General features: G+C 42.2%; 1 protein-coding gene across 1 annotated transcript in view; it reads left to right on the forward strand.

Annotated features, from left to right (window-relative positions):
- The window catches only part of LOC126355430 (uncharacterized), a 1,825,973-nt gene that overhangs the window by 926,100 nt on the left and 885,122 nt on the right, over positions 1-14,751 (forward strand). Inside the window, exon 4 of the mRNA XM_050005738.1 lies at positions 11,613-11,721. Within this exon, the coding sequence (XP_049861695.1) occupies positions 11,613-11,721 (109 nt within the window). The remainder of the gene's footprint in view (positions 1-11,612; positions 11,722-14,751) is intronic.

A 14,751-nucleotide genomic window follows, 5' to 3' on the forward strand; every position in this document is an offset into this window, starting at 1 on the left:
GATTGTACTCTTGGAGCACAGCATTGTATGGTAGTGAAACATGGAGTTTTAGAGAACTGGAACACAAGAAAATCGAAGCATTTGAGAAGTAGGCGGTCTGATAAGTTAACGAATGAGGAGACTCCAGACAGAATCGAGAAAAGAAATACGTGGACTGGAGCCGAGCGCTACGGTCGCAGGTTCGAATCCTGCCTCGGGCATGGATGTGTGTGATGTCCTTAGGTTAGTTAGGATTAATTAGTTCTAAGTTCTAGGCGACTGATGACCTCAGAAGTTAAGTCGCATTGAGCCATTTGAACCATTTTTTTTTCTGAATTCGTAGAAAACTCTGACATGGAGAAGGGACAGTATGGTGGGACATCTATTGACACAACAGGCAATGACTTCCATAGTACTAGAGGGAACTGTAGAGTGCAAAAACTGTAAAGGAAGACAGAGAGCAGAATACATCCAGCAAATAACTGAGGACGTAGATTGCAAGTGTTACTCTGAGATGAAGAGTTTAGAACAGGAAAGGAATTCGTGGCGGGCCGCATCAAACCAGTCAGAAGACTGATGATAGAAAAAAAAAGATAAGAAAAAGAATATTCTGTACTGCAGCAGTATGCACTCATCAGCCAAAACATTATGACCACTGCACACCGCGACGCTGGATGCCGTCTGGTGGCGTTGCTGTCAGGTGAAGCAGTAACAAAAGTGTGTAAGGTGTGCAGACGCGGATAAGGTATCATCCTAGCGACGATATGGGCTGGAAATGGGGAAATTCATTGAGATAAGAGACATTGCCAAAGATATAATTATTATTGAGCAGAGACTATGAAAGATTATCTCCAATACGGCGAAACTGGTGGAATGTTCACATTCTACTGTCATGAGCATCTACGCAAACAGCTAGAAGGACAGTGAAACTACCAGAAGACGCTCAATGGTTCGACGTCCATGACTTTTCATAGCACTTGGGTAATGGAGGCTTTTCCGTCCTGTAAAGTAGGATACATGGTGATCTGTGGCATCTCTACGGAAAGAGAAAGGTGCTGTTACACGCACAAGTGTTTCGGAACACACGTTCATGGTACATTGTTGACGATGTAGCTCCGCAGCAGACTACCCCTACGTGTTTACTTGTTGAGCCAACGTCAATTAAAATTGGAGTGGGTACGGGACCATCGGTATTCGGCTGTTGATCAATAGAAACGTGTTAGCTTTTTCCGTTAATCACATTTTTGCTACACTAGGTCGACGGTCGTCTCTAAACTGCTTTCATCGAGTTCAACGGAGGCTCGAAACGTGCAGCGCTCCGCGAAAGAAGATTAATGGGCGCCGCATAGTACTATGGGTGCCATTCTCCTAGCCTGCGTGGGACCTATGGTATCGAAGACACGCTGACAGGTGTGAACCACCTACATCGCTTCAGGTTTGATATCTTTCCCGAACACGATATCATCTCTCAGCAGCATAATTGTTCATGTTTCGGAACCATAAATGTGCTACAGTGGTTTGAGAAGCATTGTAGTGTACTTACTTTGATGTCTCAGTGAGAGAATTTGCTTGATATAAACCCTGTGGAACCCATCTGCGTCGCTATTGTCCGTCATGACCACTCACGCAAATAAGCAGCCCGTTATTTAAACGAATTACATGACCTTTGCGTAGACATCTAATGCCACATACCTCAACAAACCTACCAAAAAACTGTCAATTACTTGATACGAAGAATCAGTGAAGTATTTCGATCCAAATACTGGCAAACAGCTATGTGCAGGTGGTCATAAAATTTTTTCTCATCAGTGTGTATACACCTAACTCAACATTAGATTTAAGAATGCAAAATCGTTTTACAAGGCTCAACTCGAGTGTATAAAAGTACCGCGGGTATAAGGCATGTTTACGCTAGTACGGAGCACGTTTACACATATAATAGAAAACAATAAATATCAAATATGCCCCACTACTACAACACTTAAAACATGTTTTTTGAATGTAAGGAACGTACAGCTTTACTTACATCAATTAACACGGCAAAATACAGAAATCTTACTGGCAATAAGCAAATTTTTGTCGAACTTCCACTGTTTGACTTCTATGGCCTACATAGAAGTTTGAATGTTAATTAAACGACTATTCATCACCACTGACTGTGATGAAATTTATGCAAACAAAAAATTGTGCTCCCACCTTTAAAAACATGTTCATTTCTTTCTGATTGATTGAATGGTTTCAAGCAGTTAATGTCGAAGGCAATTTTTATCGTCTTCGTCAGCTACTGCAGGCTGTAAGAGATAGGCAGAAAAATGAGATGGCGCATTCGTTGAGACGGGACCATAAATGTCAGGCGCATTGGATGGATTAGTTCGTGAGAGGATATTGGGAGGAAGGGGGAGAAGAAGGTAAACGAGATAAAGGGAAGTGGAAATTACGCGAACCCGAACAGGATTACAGAAGACAGGAGAGCGTGGAGGATTACCATGCAAATCCTGCCTTTGGGCAGAATCTAGGGATGACATTAGAAAATGGGCCTATCGACATATGTCCATGTTACTGCGTTTAGCAATTTGTTGCCTCATCAGTTCTCTATCTCACAGAATTAATGCTATCTGCTTGAGATTCATTAGGTTCAAATACCAGTTTTAGCAATTTTTAGCTTTTACTGTCCTTTGCCACCATTTTTTCAGATTGCGTTTGCGACTGCTGCTGTCTTAAGGTTTTCATGGCTGAGATATCAGTTAGGCTGGCAATGCAAAATAGTGAGTAAACGTCCCTACAGAACTGCATAAATGTGCCCCATCACCAAGTGTTAATTAGTTTCAAAAATACTGTAGTAACATTCACAGTTCCAAATTAGCGAAATGTACCTGGTAAAGCACAACAATTTCATGGAAACGAACATATATTTACCTATTTTCAATTGTAAAATATATGCACCCTAGGAACTTTGATATTCGAGAAACAAAATTTATTTACCTTGTACAAAAACACAAATGCGCTCTAAAGACAAAAAATAACTCACCACGAAAGAATTACATGTAGGGGATGGAAATCAGTAGATGTGATGTACATGTACAGACAAACGAATGATTAAAATTTCAGAAAAATGGGATGATTTATTCAAGAGAAAGAGCTACACGAATACAGCAAGTCAGTAATGCATTGGGCAGCCTACGGCCCGTATGGAACCGGGTATTCGGCTCGGCGTTAATTAACATTGTTGTTGGATGTCCTCCTAAGGGATGTCGTTCCAAATTCTGTCCAACTGATGCGTTAAAAATGGTTCAAATGTGTCTGAGCATTATGGGACTTAATTTCAGAGGTCATCAGTCCCCTAGAACTTAGAACTACTTAAACCTAACCTACGGACATCACACACATCCATGCCCGAGGCAGGATTCGAACCTGCGACCGTAGTGGTCGCGCGATTCCAGACTGTAGCGCCTAGAACCGCTCGGCCACAACGGCCGGAATCTGGTGCGTTAGATCGTCGGAAACCCCAGCAGGCTGCAGGGCCCAGCCCATAGTTCTCCAAACATTCTCAGCTGGGCAGTAAAGGGGCTACCTTACTGGTCAAACTAAGGTTTCGTAAGCCGGAAGACAAGCTGAGAATTTCTCGCCTTTTCCGGCGGATATTATCTTGTTGAAATATAAGTCCAGGTCAGCGTGGTATGTACGTACCGCTAGGCTCCAAGGATGCCGCAGATGACAACCGAAGAGAATATCCTATGAAAAGGAGTGGCTTTACAGGTCATCATTCCTGTGATCAAGCGTAAAATACAGAAAGTCAAAGAAAGTCAGCAGCTCTCAAGACTGGTAATCGTTGGATGTTTAGCTCGAGCCTCGTTTAGGTCATTGTTCTTCTCGTTTTCGTTCTTGCCTTTCAGTTTGAATAACTACACTTTTAAATATAAAATACATTATATATACGCTAATGAGTACTTATCTGTCATAGCTAAGAAGAAGGCACGTCTTTTTACTTCTAAATAATATTGCACAAAAGAACCCAGCTCTCACTATATTTATTAATTCTTAATCACTGACGTTTTGCAGACGATTGTTGACAAAGATCCCTTAAATTAAAGAAGCACGTTTCTAATTTTTCTCTCGCAATCTGTTTTGTGTTTCACGGAAATGATTATGGACCTGCACACTTGTTAAAATTTCTGAATTAATTTTGAATTGAACCCAGGTCTTCTACTTGGACGGCGATCATTCTACCGAAGACCCGTGCTACCTTTCGAAATATCAATCTGACTTCCATATGGCCCTTATAGAAGTAGTTGTGTGGCTTGCAATTGATTGACAGAGTTACTGGATGTCCTTCTGAGGGATATCGTTTCAAATTCTGTCCAAGTGGCGGGTTAGATCGTCAAACTTCATTGTGGATAGATCCGACGACCTTGCTTGCCAAGGTAGGTTTTGTAAAGCAAAAGAGAAGCTGCAGAAATACCCGGCATTTCCATTACCTTACTGAAATGTAAGCCCAGTATGGCTTCCCACAAGGGCAACTAAAGGCAAAGAATATTGTGAAGGAAATACTTTGTGGCCTGTCGTTTGGTTTAAATGTATGCAAAAGCTGCAGTTGGTATCTGTAAACGGATCCCTTAGACCGGTGTGCATTCGCCCTTTGGATTTGCCGGTTCTGCGACGCGTTCCGAACAGACTTCTGCTGTGAACGTTAAAAACCGACCGCAACCTTTTTATTTCGGCTTCACTTGTTCTCGTCTGCATAAAGGTCGTGTACCACCAGCGTATCGACGTTCGTGAGGCTGGCTTCTTCCTACACTGTATTTTGAAGTTCCATTGGATATCTATTTCCGATTTGATCTGCATAAACTTTTCTTTTGTCGTTCTCATTATGCTTTATTCATGACAACCTGCAACACACACAAAAAGCAAAACTTAGTGAGTTTGTCTGCCACACAAACCAATCGTGGCATGAAAGTCTAAGTTTGAGCGCTATAACACATTGAATTTGTAGTGAAGTCTAACTGGGTCACTTCGAAATGCAGTGCAGAATTCAATAAATGTTTCTTAGTTTAAAAAAAAAAAAAAACATTGTGTAACTTACTCTCTGGTATCACGTCGAGTATACCACTTTAGCAAGACATACTTACTAGACGGGCGTTCGATAAGTAATGCAACACATTTTTCTGAAAGCAGATTGATTTGATTCAGGGTTCCAATACACGATATTTTTCCCCACTGTGTCGGTTATAAAACCCAATTTTTCAACATAATCTCCGTTCAGTGCGACACTTTACTGGAAGAGCCCGCATGCCCGCTTTGAACCACTGTACTGGTCGACGTCGGAGCACCGTTTTACTATATTCATAGTCTCTACAGTATCCAGATTCTGCTTCCTACAGAGTTCATCTTTCAGTGGGCCAAACAGATGGAGGTGAGGAGGAGCGAGATCAGAGCTGTAGGCTGTGTGCGAAGAAGAATCCATTTAGATGTGCGTAGACTTACGCAATGCTTTGTGTTGTCATGGAGAAGGAGAAATTCGTTTGCATCATCTCGAATGAGAGTCTCCGCACGTCCCTACATTACAGGACTCACAACTGTGTGAGTGCAGCTGTCACGCGGGAGATATGATAGGTTTGCGTGACGTTTTTGATAACGACTGACGTCTCGCCCAAAGACGAGCCGTGTTCTTGTTACTCTTAGCCTTTCATAGACAGTCTGCAAGCACATGTGAATACTGCGATGCTCTGGTTTTCCACTAAAAGCTCTCTACCTGGAACGCACATCCGTTACAGACGCATTTCGAAGGCTACACATATCGCCACCACTTTTCAGAACTTACGAAACTATATGGAGTGAATTGGGAATATTCCACGATGCCCAAAAGAAATTCCCAATTTTTTCAACGGAAGCTGGTAGAAGAAGAAAATATATTGCACTAGTTATTGAATTTCCCAGTATCTAAAATGACTATAATTTTTTTTAAACGCGAGAAAGAATGTTTTAATTTCTGTAAATTTCAAAAACAAATTACACATCGTTTTATGTACAGCTGTGTAGCCTTAAACCATCTCTCATTCCATTACATGACGATCACGAGCTCCAGAGTGGGACTTTCGCGTCTTGCTGGATCCTCATCCATCATGTACGGTTCTGTGAACGCAATACTTTTGGTATTGTTGTCGATGTAAACGTAGATTAAAACTGAAGAAACTGCGAAAAAGAGGGGAATTTAAGGAGATGGAATTGGCATAAAGTGAAAGAATCAGAGGTTGTAGAGAGTTTCAGACAGAGTATTAGGGAACGATTGACAGGAAGAGGGGAAAGATATACAGTAGGCGATGAATGGGTCGCTTTGAGAGATGAAATAGTAATGGTAGCAGAAGATCAAATAGGTAAAAAGACGAGGGTTACTAGAAATCCTTGAGTAACAGAAGAGATGTTGAATTTAACTGATGAAAGGAGATAATATAAAAATGCACTAAGTGAAGCAGGGAAGAAGGAATACAAATATCTCAAAAATATCAGACGGAAGTAAAAATGGCTAGACAGGAATTGCTAGAGGACAAATGCAAGAATGTAGAGGCATATATCACGTGGGAGTAAGATAGATACTGTCTACAGAAAAATTAAAGAGGCCTTTGGAGAAAAGAGAACACCTGAATGAATATTAAGATCTCAGATGGAGAACCAGAAACTATAAAGGTGGAAAGAGTATACAGAGTGTTTATACAAGGCCGATATTATGGAATTAGAAGGGGATGTAGATGAAGATAAATTGGGAGATATGATACTGCCTGAAGAATTTGACAGAGTACTGAAACACATAAATCGTAACAAGGCTCCGGTAGTAGACAACATTCCATTAGAGCTACTCATAGCTTTGGGAGAGCCAGTCCTGACAAAACTCTACCATCTGGTGAGCAAGACGTATGAGACAGGCAAAATATCCTCATACTTCAAGAAGAATATAATAATTCCAATCCCAAAGAATGCAGGTATTCACAGGTCTGAGAATTACAGGACTATCAGTTTAATAAGTCACGGCTGCACAATACTAACAGGAATTCTTTACAGACAAATGGAAAAGCATGTAGAAGCCCGCCTCGGTGAAGATCGGTTTGAATTCCGTGGAAATGTTAGAACACGCGAGGCAATACTGACCTTACGACTTTTCTTAGAAGATGGATTAAGGCAAGGCAAACGTACGTTTCAAGCATTTGTAGACTTAGAGAAGGCTTTTGACAATGTTGATTGGAATACACTATTTCAAATTCTGAAGGTGTCAGGGATCAAACGCAGGGACTGAAGGGCTATTTACAAATTGTACAGGAACCTGATGGCAGTCAGAGTCGAGAGACATGAAAGGGAAGCAGTGGTTGGAAAGGGAGTGAGGCAGGGTAGTAGCCTATCCCCGATGTTTTTCAGTCTGTATATCGAGCAAGCAATGAGGGAAACAAAATAAAAATTTGGAGTAGGCATTAAGATCCATGGAGAAGAAATAATTAAATCAGGTGATGCTGAGGGAATTAGTTTAGGAAATGCGATTCTTGAAGTAGATGAGTTATGCTATTTGGGAAACAAAATAACTGATGATGGTCGAAGTAAAGAGGATATAAAATGTAGACTGGCAATGACAGGGAAAGCCTTTTTGAAGAAGAGAAATTTGTTAACATTGAGTATAGATTTAAGTATCAAGAAGTCTTTTCTGAAAGTATTTGCGTGGAGTGTAGCCACATATGCAAGTGAAACAGGTGCGATAACTAGTTCAGACAAGAAGAGAATAGAAGCCTTCGAAATGTGGTGCCACAGAAGAATGCTGAAGATTAGATGGGTAGATCACGTAACTAATTAGGAGGTTCTGAACAGAATTGGGGAGAAGAGGAATTTGTGGCACAGCTTGACTAGAAGAAGGGGTTGGTTGGTATATCATGTTCTGAGGCATAAAGGGGTCACCAATTTAGTATTTGAGGCCAGAGTGGAGGGTAAGAATCATAGAGGGAGACCAAGAGATGAATACACTAAGCAGATTCAGAAGGATGCAGGTTGCAATAGTTACTTGGAGATGAAGAAGCTTGCGCAGGATAGAGTAGCATGGAGGGCTGCATCAAACCAGTCTCTCGACAGAAGACCACGACAACAACAATATCGATGTAACCTGCGGTATAAAATTTATTTCAGTCATTTCTATCGTCGTGGGAATCTTCACCACTCGCTGAGTTGCATTTGCCAATTCGTTCAGACACCAGGCGAGGACCTCTGGATTCAGCTGTCTCGGTCCAGGCCGTGGTACGCTGTTGTCCGCCTTAGTGCCCTGAATAGCTGAGGCGTGCGGGGACAATCTGTATGCTAATGCGCGGACACTCACCCAAATCAAATTTGCCGACGGCGGCCGGTGCCGCTGATGGGCTGCTGAGTGCTCCCCTCTCTACCGGAAAATCACCACAAAAAAGTGTTTTCTTAGCCCTCTGTCAAAGACACTCGCGGTGCTTGGCCTTGCAAAACTCGAGTTTTGGAAATATGCTGTTACAATGTTGTCATACTCAAGGAGACATAAACTTGGATTGTAATTACCGCGAACGAGGGTATCAAGTTTCACAGCCTACGTTTTGCTTCTGTGTTTTACATTTATTAAAGAACATCCTCTATACACCGTAAGTTGAGCCGGAAATGTTTGTTTCCAAAAACCGGTTTTCAAGCTTATAATTCATTTTCAGCACCATCTTATGCAGCACATTATGTATAGAAGATGTCCTTTAATAACTATCTGAAAGCTGCGGTACACCAAACATTAAAGGTTGTTGTACATTTATTCTACGTGGATCTAAACAGCGCTATCCTGCTAACTTGCATCATAGTCACATCCTTTGTAGGTAAGATGTCTACGCTTTACTGTGACAACAGGAGTCCATAGTGCCTGCGGCATCTCTGTATTACATTTTGAGATCTATAGCAACGGGAGAATAAAATCATAATGGCAACATTTGTGAGATATACTAAGTGTCTCATGAAGTACGGTCAGTATTCTAGGATCCGGCTTCGAAGCAAAAGTCTAGTAACTACGGTCTCTAAAATGCATTTCTTAATACCTATGAGCAGTTTTTCAACTTCGCTACTGTAACACATATCTATTCTACATCAAGCTGTTTGATTTCCTTATTTTAGAAAGCTGGACCAAAACAAGAAAAGAAGTTTGTGTTAACATGGGCTCTAAAGAGCATACGTTAAGATCTATGAGTACTTACTTGTCTTCGCTACTGTGAAACTCCTATCTTGCACTGAACAAGTTCTCGTAACTCCTAAGGCATGCATTTTACAGTCCAAGTTTACTTGCCATTTTTTTCTTATTTTTTTCGTTACTACATCCTCCCCAAACTTGTTTCTTGTTTCTTCAAAGCATAGAAAATAAAATTCTCATAGCTCTTAAGGGAAGATGTTACAGACTTTTTATTTTTATTTTTTGCTTCGAGTGATCATTCGTGTGATATCCCAGAATACTGACTATTCCGCCTGACATATCCTCTATATGCATGAGTATTTCTTTCGGGTTCCATAAATACGAGCTCTGTTCATTCCTTTCCCGCCGGCCGCGGTGGCCGTGCGGTTCTGGCGCTGCAGTCCGGAACCGCGGGACTGCTACGGTCGCAGGTTCGAATCCTGCCTCGGGCATGGGTGTGTGTGATGTCCTTAGGTTAGTTAGGTTGAAGTAGTTCTAAGTTCTAGGGGACTTATGACCTAAGATGTTGAGTCCCATAGTGCTCAGAGCCATTCTGTTCCGTTTCTCAGTTGAACCGAAGACTCTTAAAATTCGGTAAGACATTTTTATCCTTAGTGTAATGATACTCTCGAAAGATGTTGGTTACATAATGCAATATTTAAACTTCCTTAGTAAGGAGCGCAGATACCGATCCGTGTATTTAGGTTTCCTGTACACACTGTAAGTGAGGTATCTATTTGTTTTCCAGCCAACGAGTATATCAAGGAAAGGCAATGCACCATCTGTCTCTACCTCCACCGTAAACGTAATGTGATTATGAATTCCGTAGATGTTGTAAGAATGCTCCCATTTTTTCACGTCATTGGAGTTGTTTGGCGCAGGATGGATTTTTTGTCGCTGTTTTTACAAAAGGCTGAAAACTACTTTGCGCTCAGACAGAAAGCGATGGAGAACATATTGATCATAATTTCCAGTCTGCAAGTCCACATTATTCTTGTGCTCAATGAAAGAAAACGTTTCTACTTTCTATCTACGCAACTGAAGCAGGAACTGTGACTATTAATAAAAGTTTTGAGTTGGAACTAATTAACATATTCAGTGAAGATTCACACCCACGGACATAAAAATATTCCTCATAATAATAATAATAATAATAATAATAATAAAGTCCCTATCAGAAACAGCACTATTAGAAGTTTAGAGGCGATCTCTACGGTCAGTTCCAAGTAAAATGGTCTGTTGCCCTGACTTCTAGCCATCAAAGTTAATTGCTCGGCACGAATGTGGAAAATAATCTCACCACTTGCCATATGGTTTTGTCAACGTTAGGGTCGACATAAAAACTGTTACTTTCATGAAATCTAAACGATCCAGGAGGGTGTACAGTCCTCGAGAGTTCACTTCCTAGTATTACCGAAAACGCGTTTTGCAAGGGCCTAGCTCTGACATCATCCCAGGCAGAGCGCGTACCAGTGTGCGTCTGACGCGGACGGATTGATAGCTCAGTTCAGTCTCCCAATTGCCTCTGTGCCTGTATTAATATAGGGGCGCAGCGCACCGCCGAACAGAACATCTGCTATCAAATATCCTAGGCGCAAGCAGCAGCAACTAAATGGCCCATATCTCGGACACGTATTAGTTAATATCTCTGTCGTGTAACAATTCACAAGTTTCATAATCTTTATATAAATAAAGTTAAGCTTGCTTTAGTTACTGAAAAAATTTCAGCTCGTCTGGGTTTAAACTTTGCCTGCTATAAATTTTAGAACGGAGTCGACAGTAGAACATTACCTCTGAAATACCTCTTAAAGAAAATTTGTATTGATTGTTATTTACACTAAAGCCTTGAAACTTGGTAGAGCTATGATCTTCAATCAATCTAATCACGTGCTGTGATTAGAGGTTTCCATCATAAATACAATTGATAATTAATCTATTATGAATACGGAAGTTTTCGTTTAAAAATTTGGTTTCTGAGTTGTATTTATGAAGCAGAAACTCTTTCTGCTGAATAATCATCTAATTTTTCTGAATTTGTAATCATTTGTTTGTTTATTTGGCATTTACATCACATCTATCACTTCGGTTCGATTCGGATAATTCCTTTGCCGTGCGTCCCTTTCTTTCCGTGAAAGCGTATTGATACACGGTAGACCTCAGTCAAAACAACCACGTAAAATCTCGTAAGTATGCCTAACTCGCATGTCTTGATAGCTGAATCCCCTTAGTTCATTAAGTGCTACCATATAAGACTGATGATCCATCTATTATATAGGCTCCCTGATTTAAATTTTTTTATTTATTGTTCACTGCATCAATGTAGTATTCGTCATGGCTTTCTCCGTTTCCCGCTGCCTGTTGCTGGTTACTGGAGCTGCTGTGCACAGCAGAGATACAGTCTCGAGCCTTATCTAACCAGTGTGTTTCTGTACGTTTGCAGTGACCAAGATGGCGCCGGGCCGGCAGGCTGCACCCACTGCTCCTGACGCCTCCGCCGCGACGCCGCCAGACGAGAAGTCCCTCAAGCCAGAGGAGGTCTCCAAGCCGCAGTGAGTACCACCCAATTCTTCATATGCACCTGCTGTGTGTGTGTGTGTGTGTGTGTGTGTGTGTGTGTGTGTGTACTCGTGAGTACACATCACAAGAGTTAACTGCAACAATCTTAACGTCCTGCCAGTGTCTGGAGCAGTCACAAGACAGGGTGTCTCTTAATGTCCCTCGCTGTTCTTTTTCTTGTAATACAAGAAAACAGTTATCTCTTGCCCCATTCACTGTCTAGTACTCTGCTTCGCCCAGTGACCTAGATCGGCAACATTTCGTATTTGTTCTTCAGTTCGCATTGTGAGACATATTCAGGATGTGGCAAGTAACTCAGAAAGGAACGGCGTATTGTTGAAGAAGAGCCTGCATTAAGACTAACAAATGTTTTGCTGAGTCGCTGTAGGTATATATGCCTAACACTAATCGCCAGGCAATTAGAAAAGTGCCACGCTGTAATGCATTTTTTAACTCATCACGTCTTAGTCTCAAATCATACCAAGTGCCAAAGTAATCTATATTTAGATGAGAAACAATGTCTACCACCCCTACACGTATTATTCCTTAACGCTGGTTTGATCCAGAATTCTTGAACTCATTGTGAGTTCGAACACATTTCCTTGGGGCAGAAAAGCTTTTGCCCATAAATTAGCACGGATTTAGGAAGCATAGTTCGTGTGAAACCTCAACTTGCACTTTTTTCACATGATGTCCTACAAACCACGGAAGAATGGCGGCAGGCAGATTCCTTATCCCTACTCTTCCGGAAAGCATTTGACGCGTTGCTCCACTGCAGATTGTTGGCGAAGGTACGAACATGCGGTTTAGGTTTCCAGATGTGTGAGTGGCCTTACGATTTTTTTGTTAAGAAGTGGAAACTAGTACGTGGTCATCGAAGGCGAGTGTTTATCAGAGATAAGGTTATCGCAAGCAATGCTCCGGGAAATGTTATAGGACTGCTCTTATTTTCTATATACATAAATGATCTGGCAGACAGGGTGAGCAGCCATTTACGGCTGATTGCTGAAGATGCTGTGGTGTGCGGGAAGGTGTCGTCAGTGGATGGTTGTAGGAGATGACTTAGACAAAATTTGTAGTGGTTATGGTGAATGGCGGCTTGATCTAAACGTAGAAAAATTTAAGTTAGTGAGGATGAGTAGGAGAATCATTTCTCTAACGTTCGAATGCGATATTGGTAGAGTGGAGTTTGACATAGTCACTTCGATTAAATATCTAGGTGTAATGTTGCAAAACCATATGAAATGGAATGAGCACGTCACGTTGGTACTAGAGAAGGCGAATGCTCGCCTTTTTTAATTGGAACAATTTTGAGATAGCGTAGGTCATCCGCAGCACTAGTGTAACACAGTCTTGGGTAGTTTCTGAGTGTTTGGTATCCCCATTAGGTCGGATTAGAGGAAGACATTGATGCAGTTTAAAGGCGGGCTGCTGGATTTGTCATCAGTAGGTTCAATCAGCACGCAGGTATTACGGAGATACTTCGTGAACTCAAATGGGAATCCCTGGGGGGGGAGGGGGAGGAGGGGGGGAGGGGGGGGAGGGGGAGGGGGGGGAGATGACGCTCTTCCCGCAAGGCACTGATCTTCAAATTTAGAAAACCGGTGCAAGAGGTCGATTGCAGAATGATTCTACTGTAGTAATGTACATTTCTCGTTGGAATCACGAAGATAACGTAAGAGAATTTAGGGGGCGTTCGGAGGCTTTTAGACAGTGGTTTTTCCCTCGCTCTGTTTGCGAGTGTAACAAGAGAGGAAATGGCTAGCAGTGTAACAAGGAACTCACCTCCACGCACCGTAGTGTGGTTTGCAGAGTATATACACTCCTGGAAATTGAAATAAGAACACCGTGAATTCATTGTCCCAGGAAGGGGAAACTTTATTGACACATTCCTGGGGTCAGATACATCACATGATCACACTGACAGAACCACAGGCACATAGACACAGGCAACAGAGCATGCACAATATCGGCACTAGTACAGTGTATATCCACCTTTCGCAGCAATACAGGCTGCTATTCTCCCATAGAGACGATGGCAACAACATCGATGTACTGTGGAGACCTCACGCCCCACTTGTTGAGCAATTCGGCGGTACGTCCACCCGGCCTCCCGCATGCCCACTATATGCCCTCGCTCAAAGTCCGTCAACTGCACATACGGTTCACGTCCACGCTGTCGCGGCATGCTACCAGTGTTAAAGACTGCGATGGAGCTCCGTATGCCACGGCAAACTGGCTGACACTGACGGCGGCGGTGCACAAATGCTGCGCAGCTAGCGCCATTCGACGGCCAACACCGCGGTTCCTGGTGTGTCCGCTGTGCCGTGCGTGTGATCATTGCTTGTACAGCCCTCTCGCAGTGTCCGGAGCAAGTATGGTGGGTCTGACACACCGGTGTCAATGTGTTCTTTTTTCCGTTTCCAGGAGTGTATGTAGACGTACATATATGTTCTCCTTCTATAAATGAAACTACACAGAAAACCTCAGACTATCTCGTAATTTGTCGAGAGGTGTTTTCCCAGTATGTTATTGAAAGGGACCCGTCATTAAGCGTGGTGCGTTTCAGTGTAATAATGTGACTATGATTTATGTCGTTTGTTAACCCAGCGAGTTTTGTTTCTCGGTAGATACCTTCACAACAGAGAAGAAACCTGTAACATACAATCCAGTTCCTCCCAGGCGGCTATGTATCGATGTAAAACTAGAATGATTTGTTTGCCGTCGCATCGGGAACAGTTCAGTCCATGCGCCACTCTTCCATTGAACCCATATACTAGGTGCATCGCGTCCAACAAATCACCAGTAAACCTATCCATACGGCTACGTGTTACTTAACGCACAACTAACACAGCCAGACAAACAAACTAACCCGAGAGACATATTCGTGTAGTACAGAAATCAACCTTCAGGGGAACAACAAACTCTACTTCACTATAGTAGCCAAAAAGTACTACAATTGATAGAATCAAGCTTTTTCCAACACAGACACATAACGTACATCAGCGACATTTTCAAATTTG

This window comes from Schistocerca gregaria, chromosome 3 (assembly GCF_023897955.1).
Source record: "Schistocerca gregaria isolate iqSchGreg1 chromosome 3, iqSchGreg1.2, whole genome shotgun sequence".
NCBI classification, from domain to species: domain Eukaryota; kingdom Metazoa; phylum Arthropoda; class Insecta; order Orthoptera; family Acrididae; genus Schistocerca; species Schistocerca gregaria.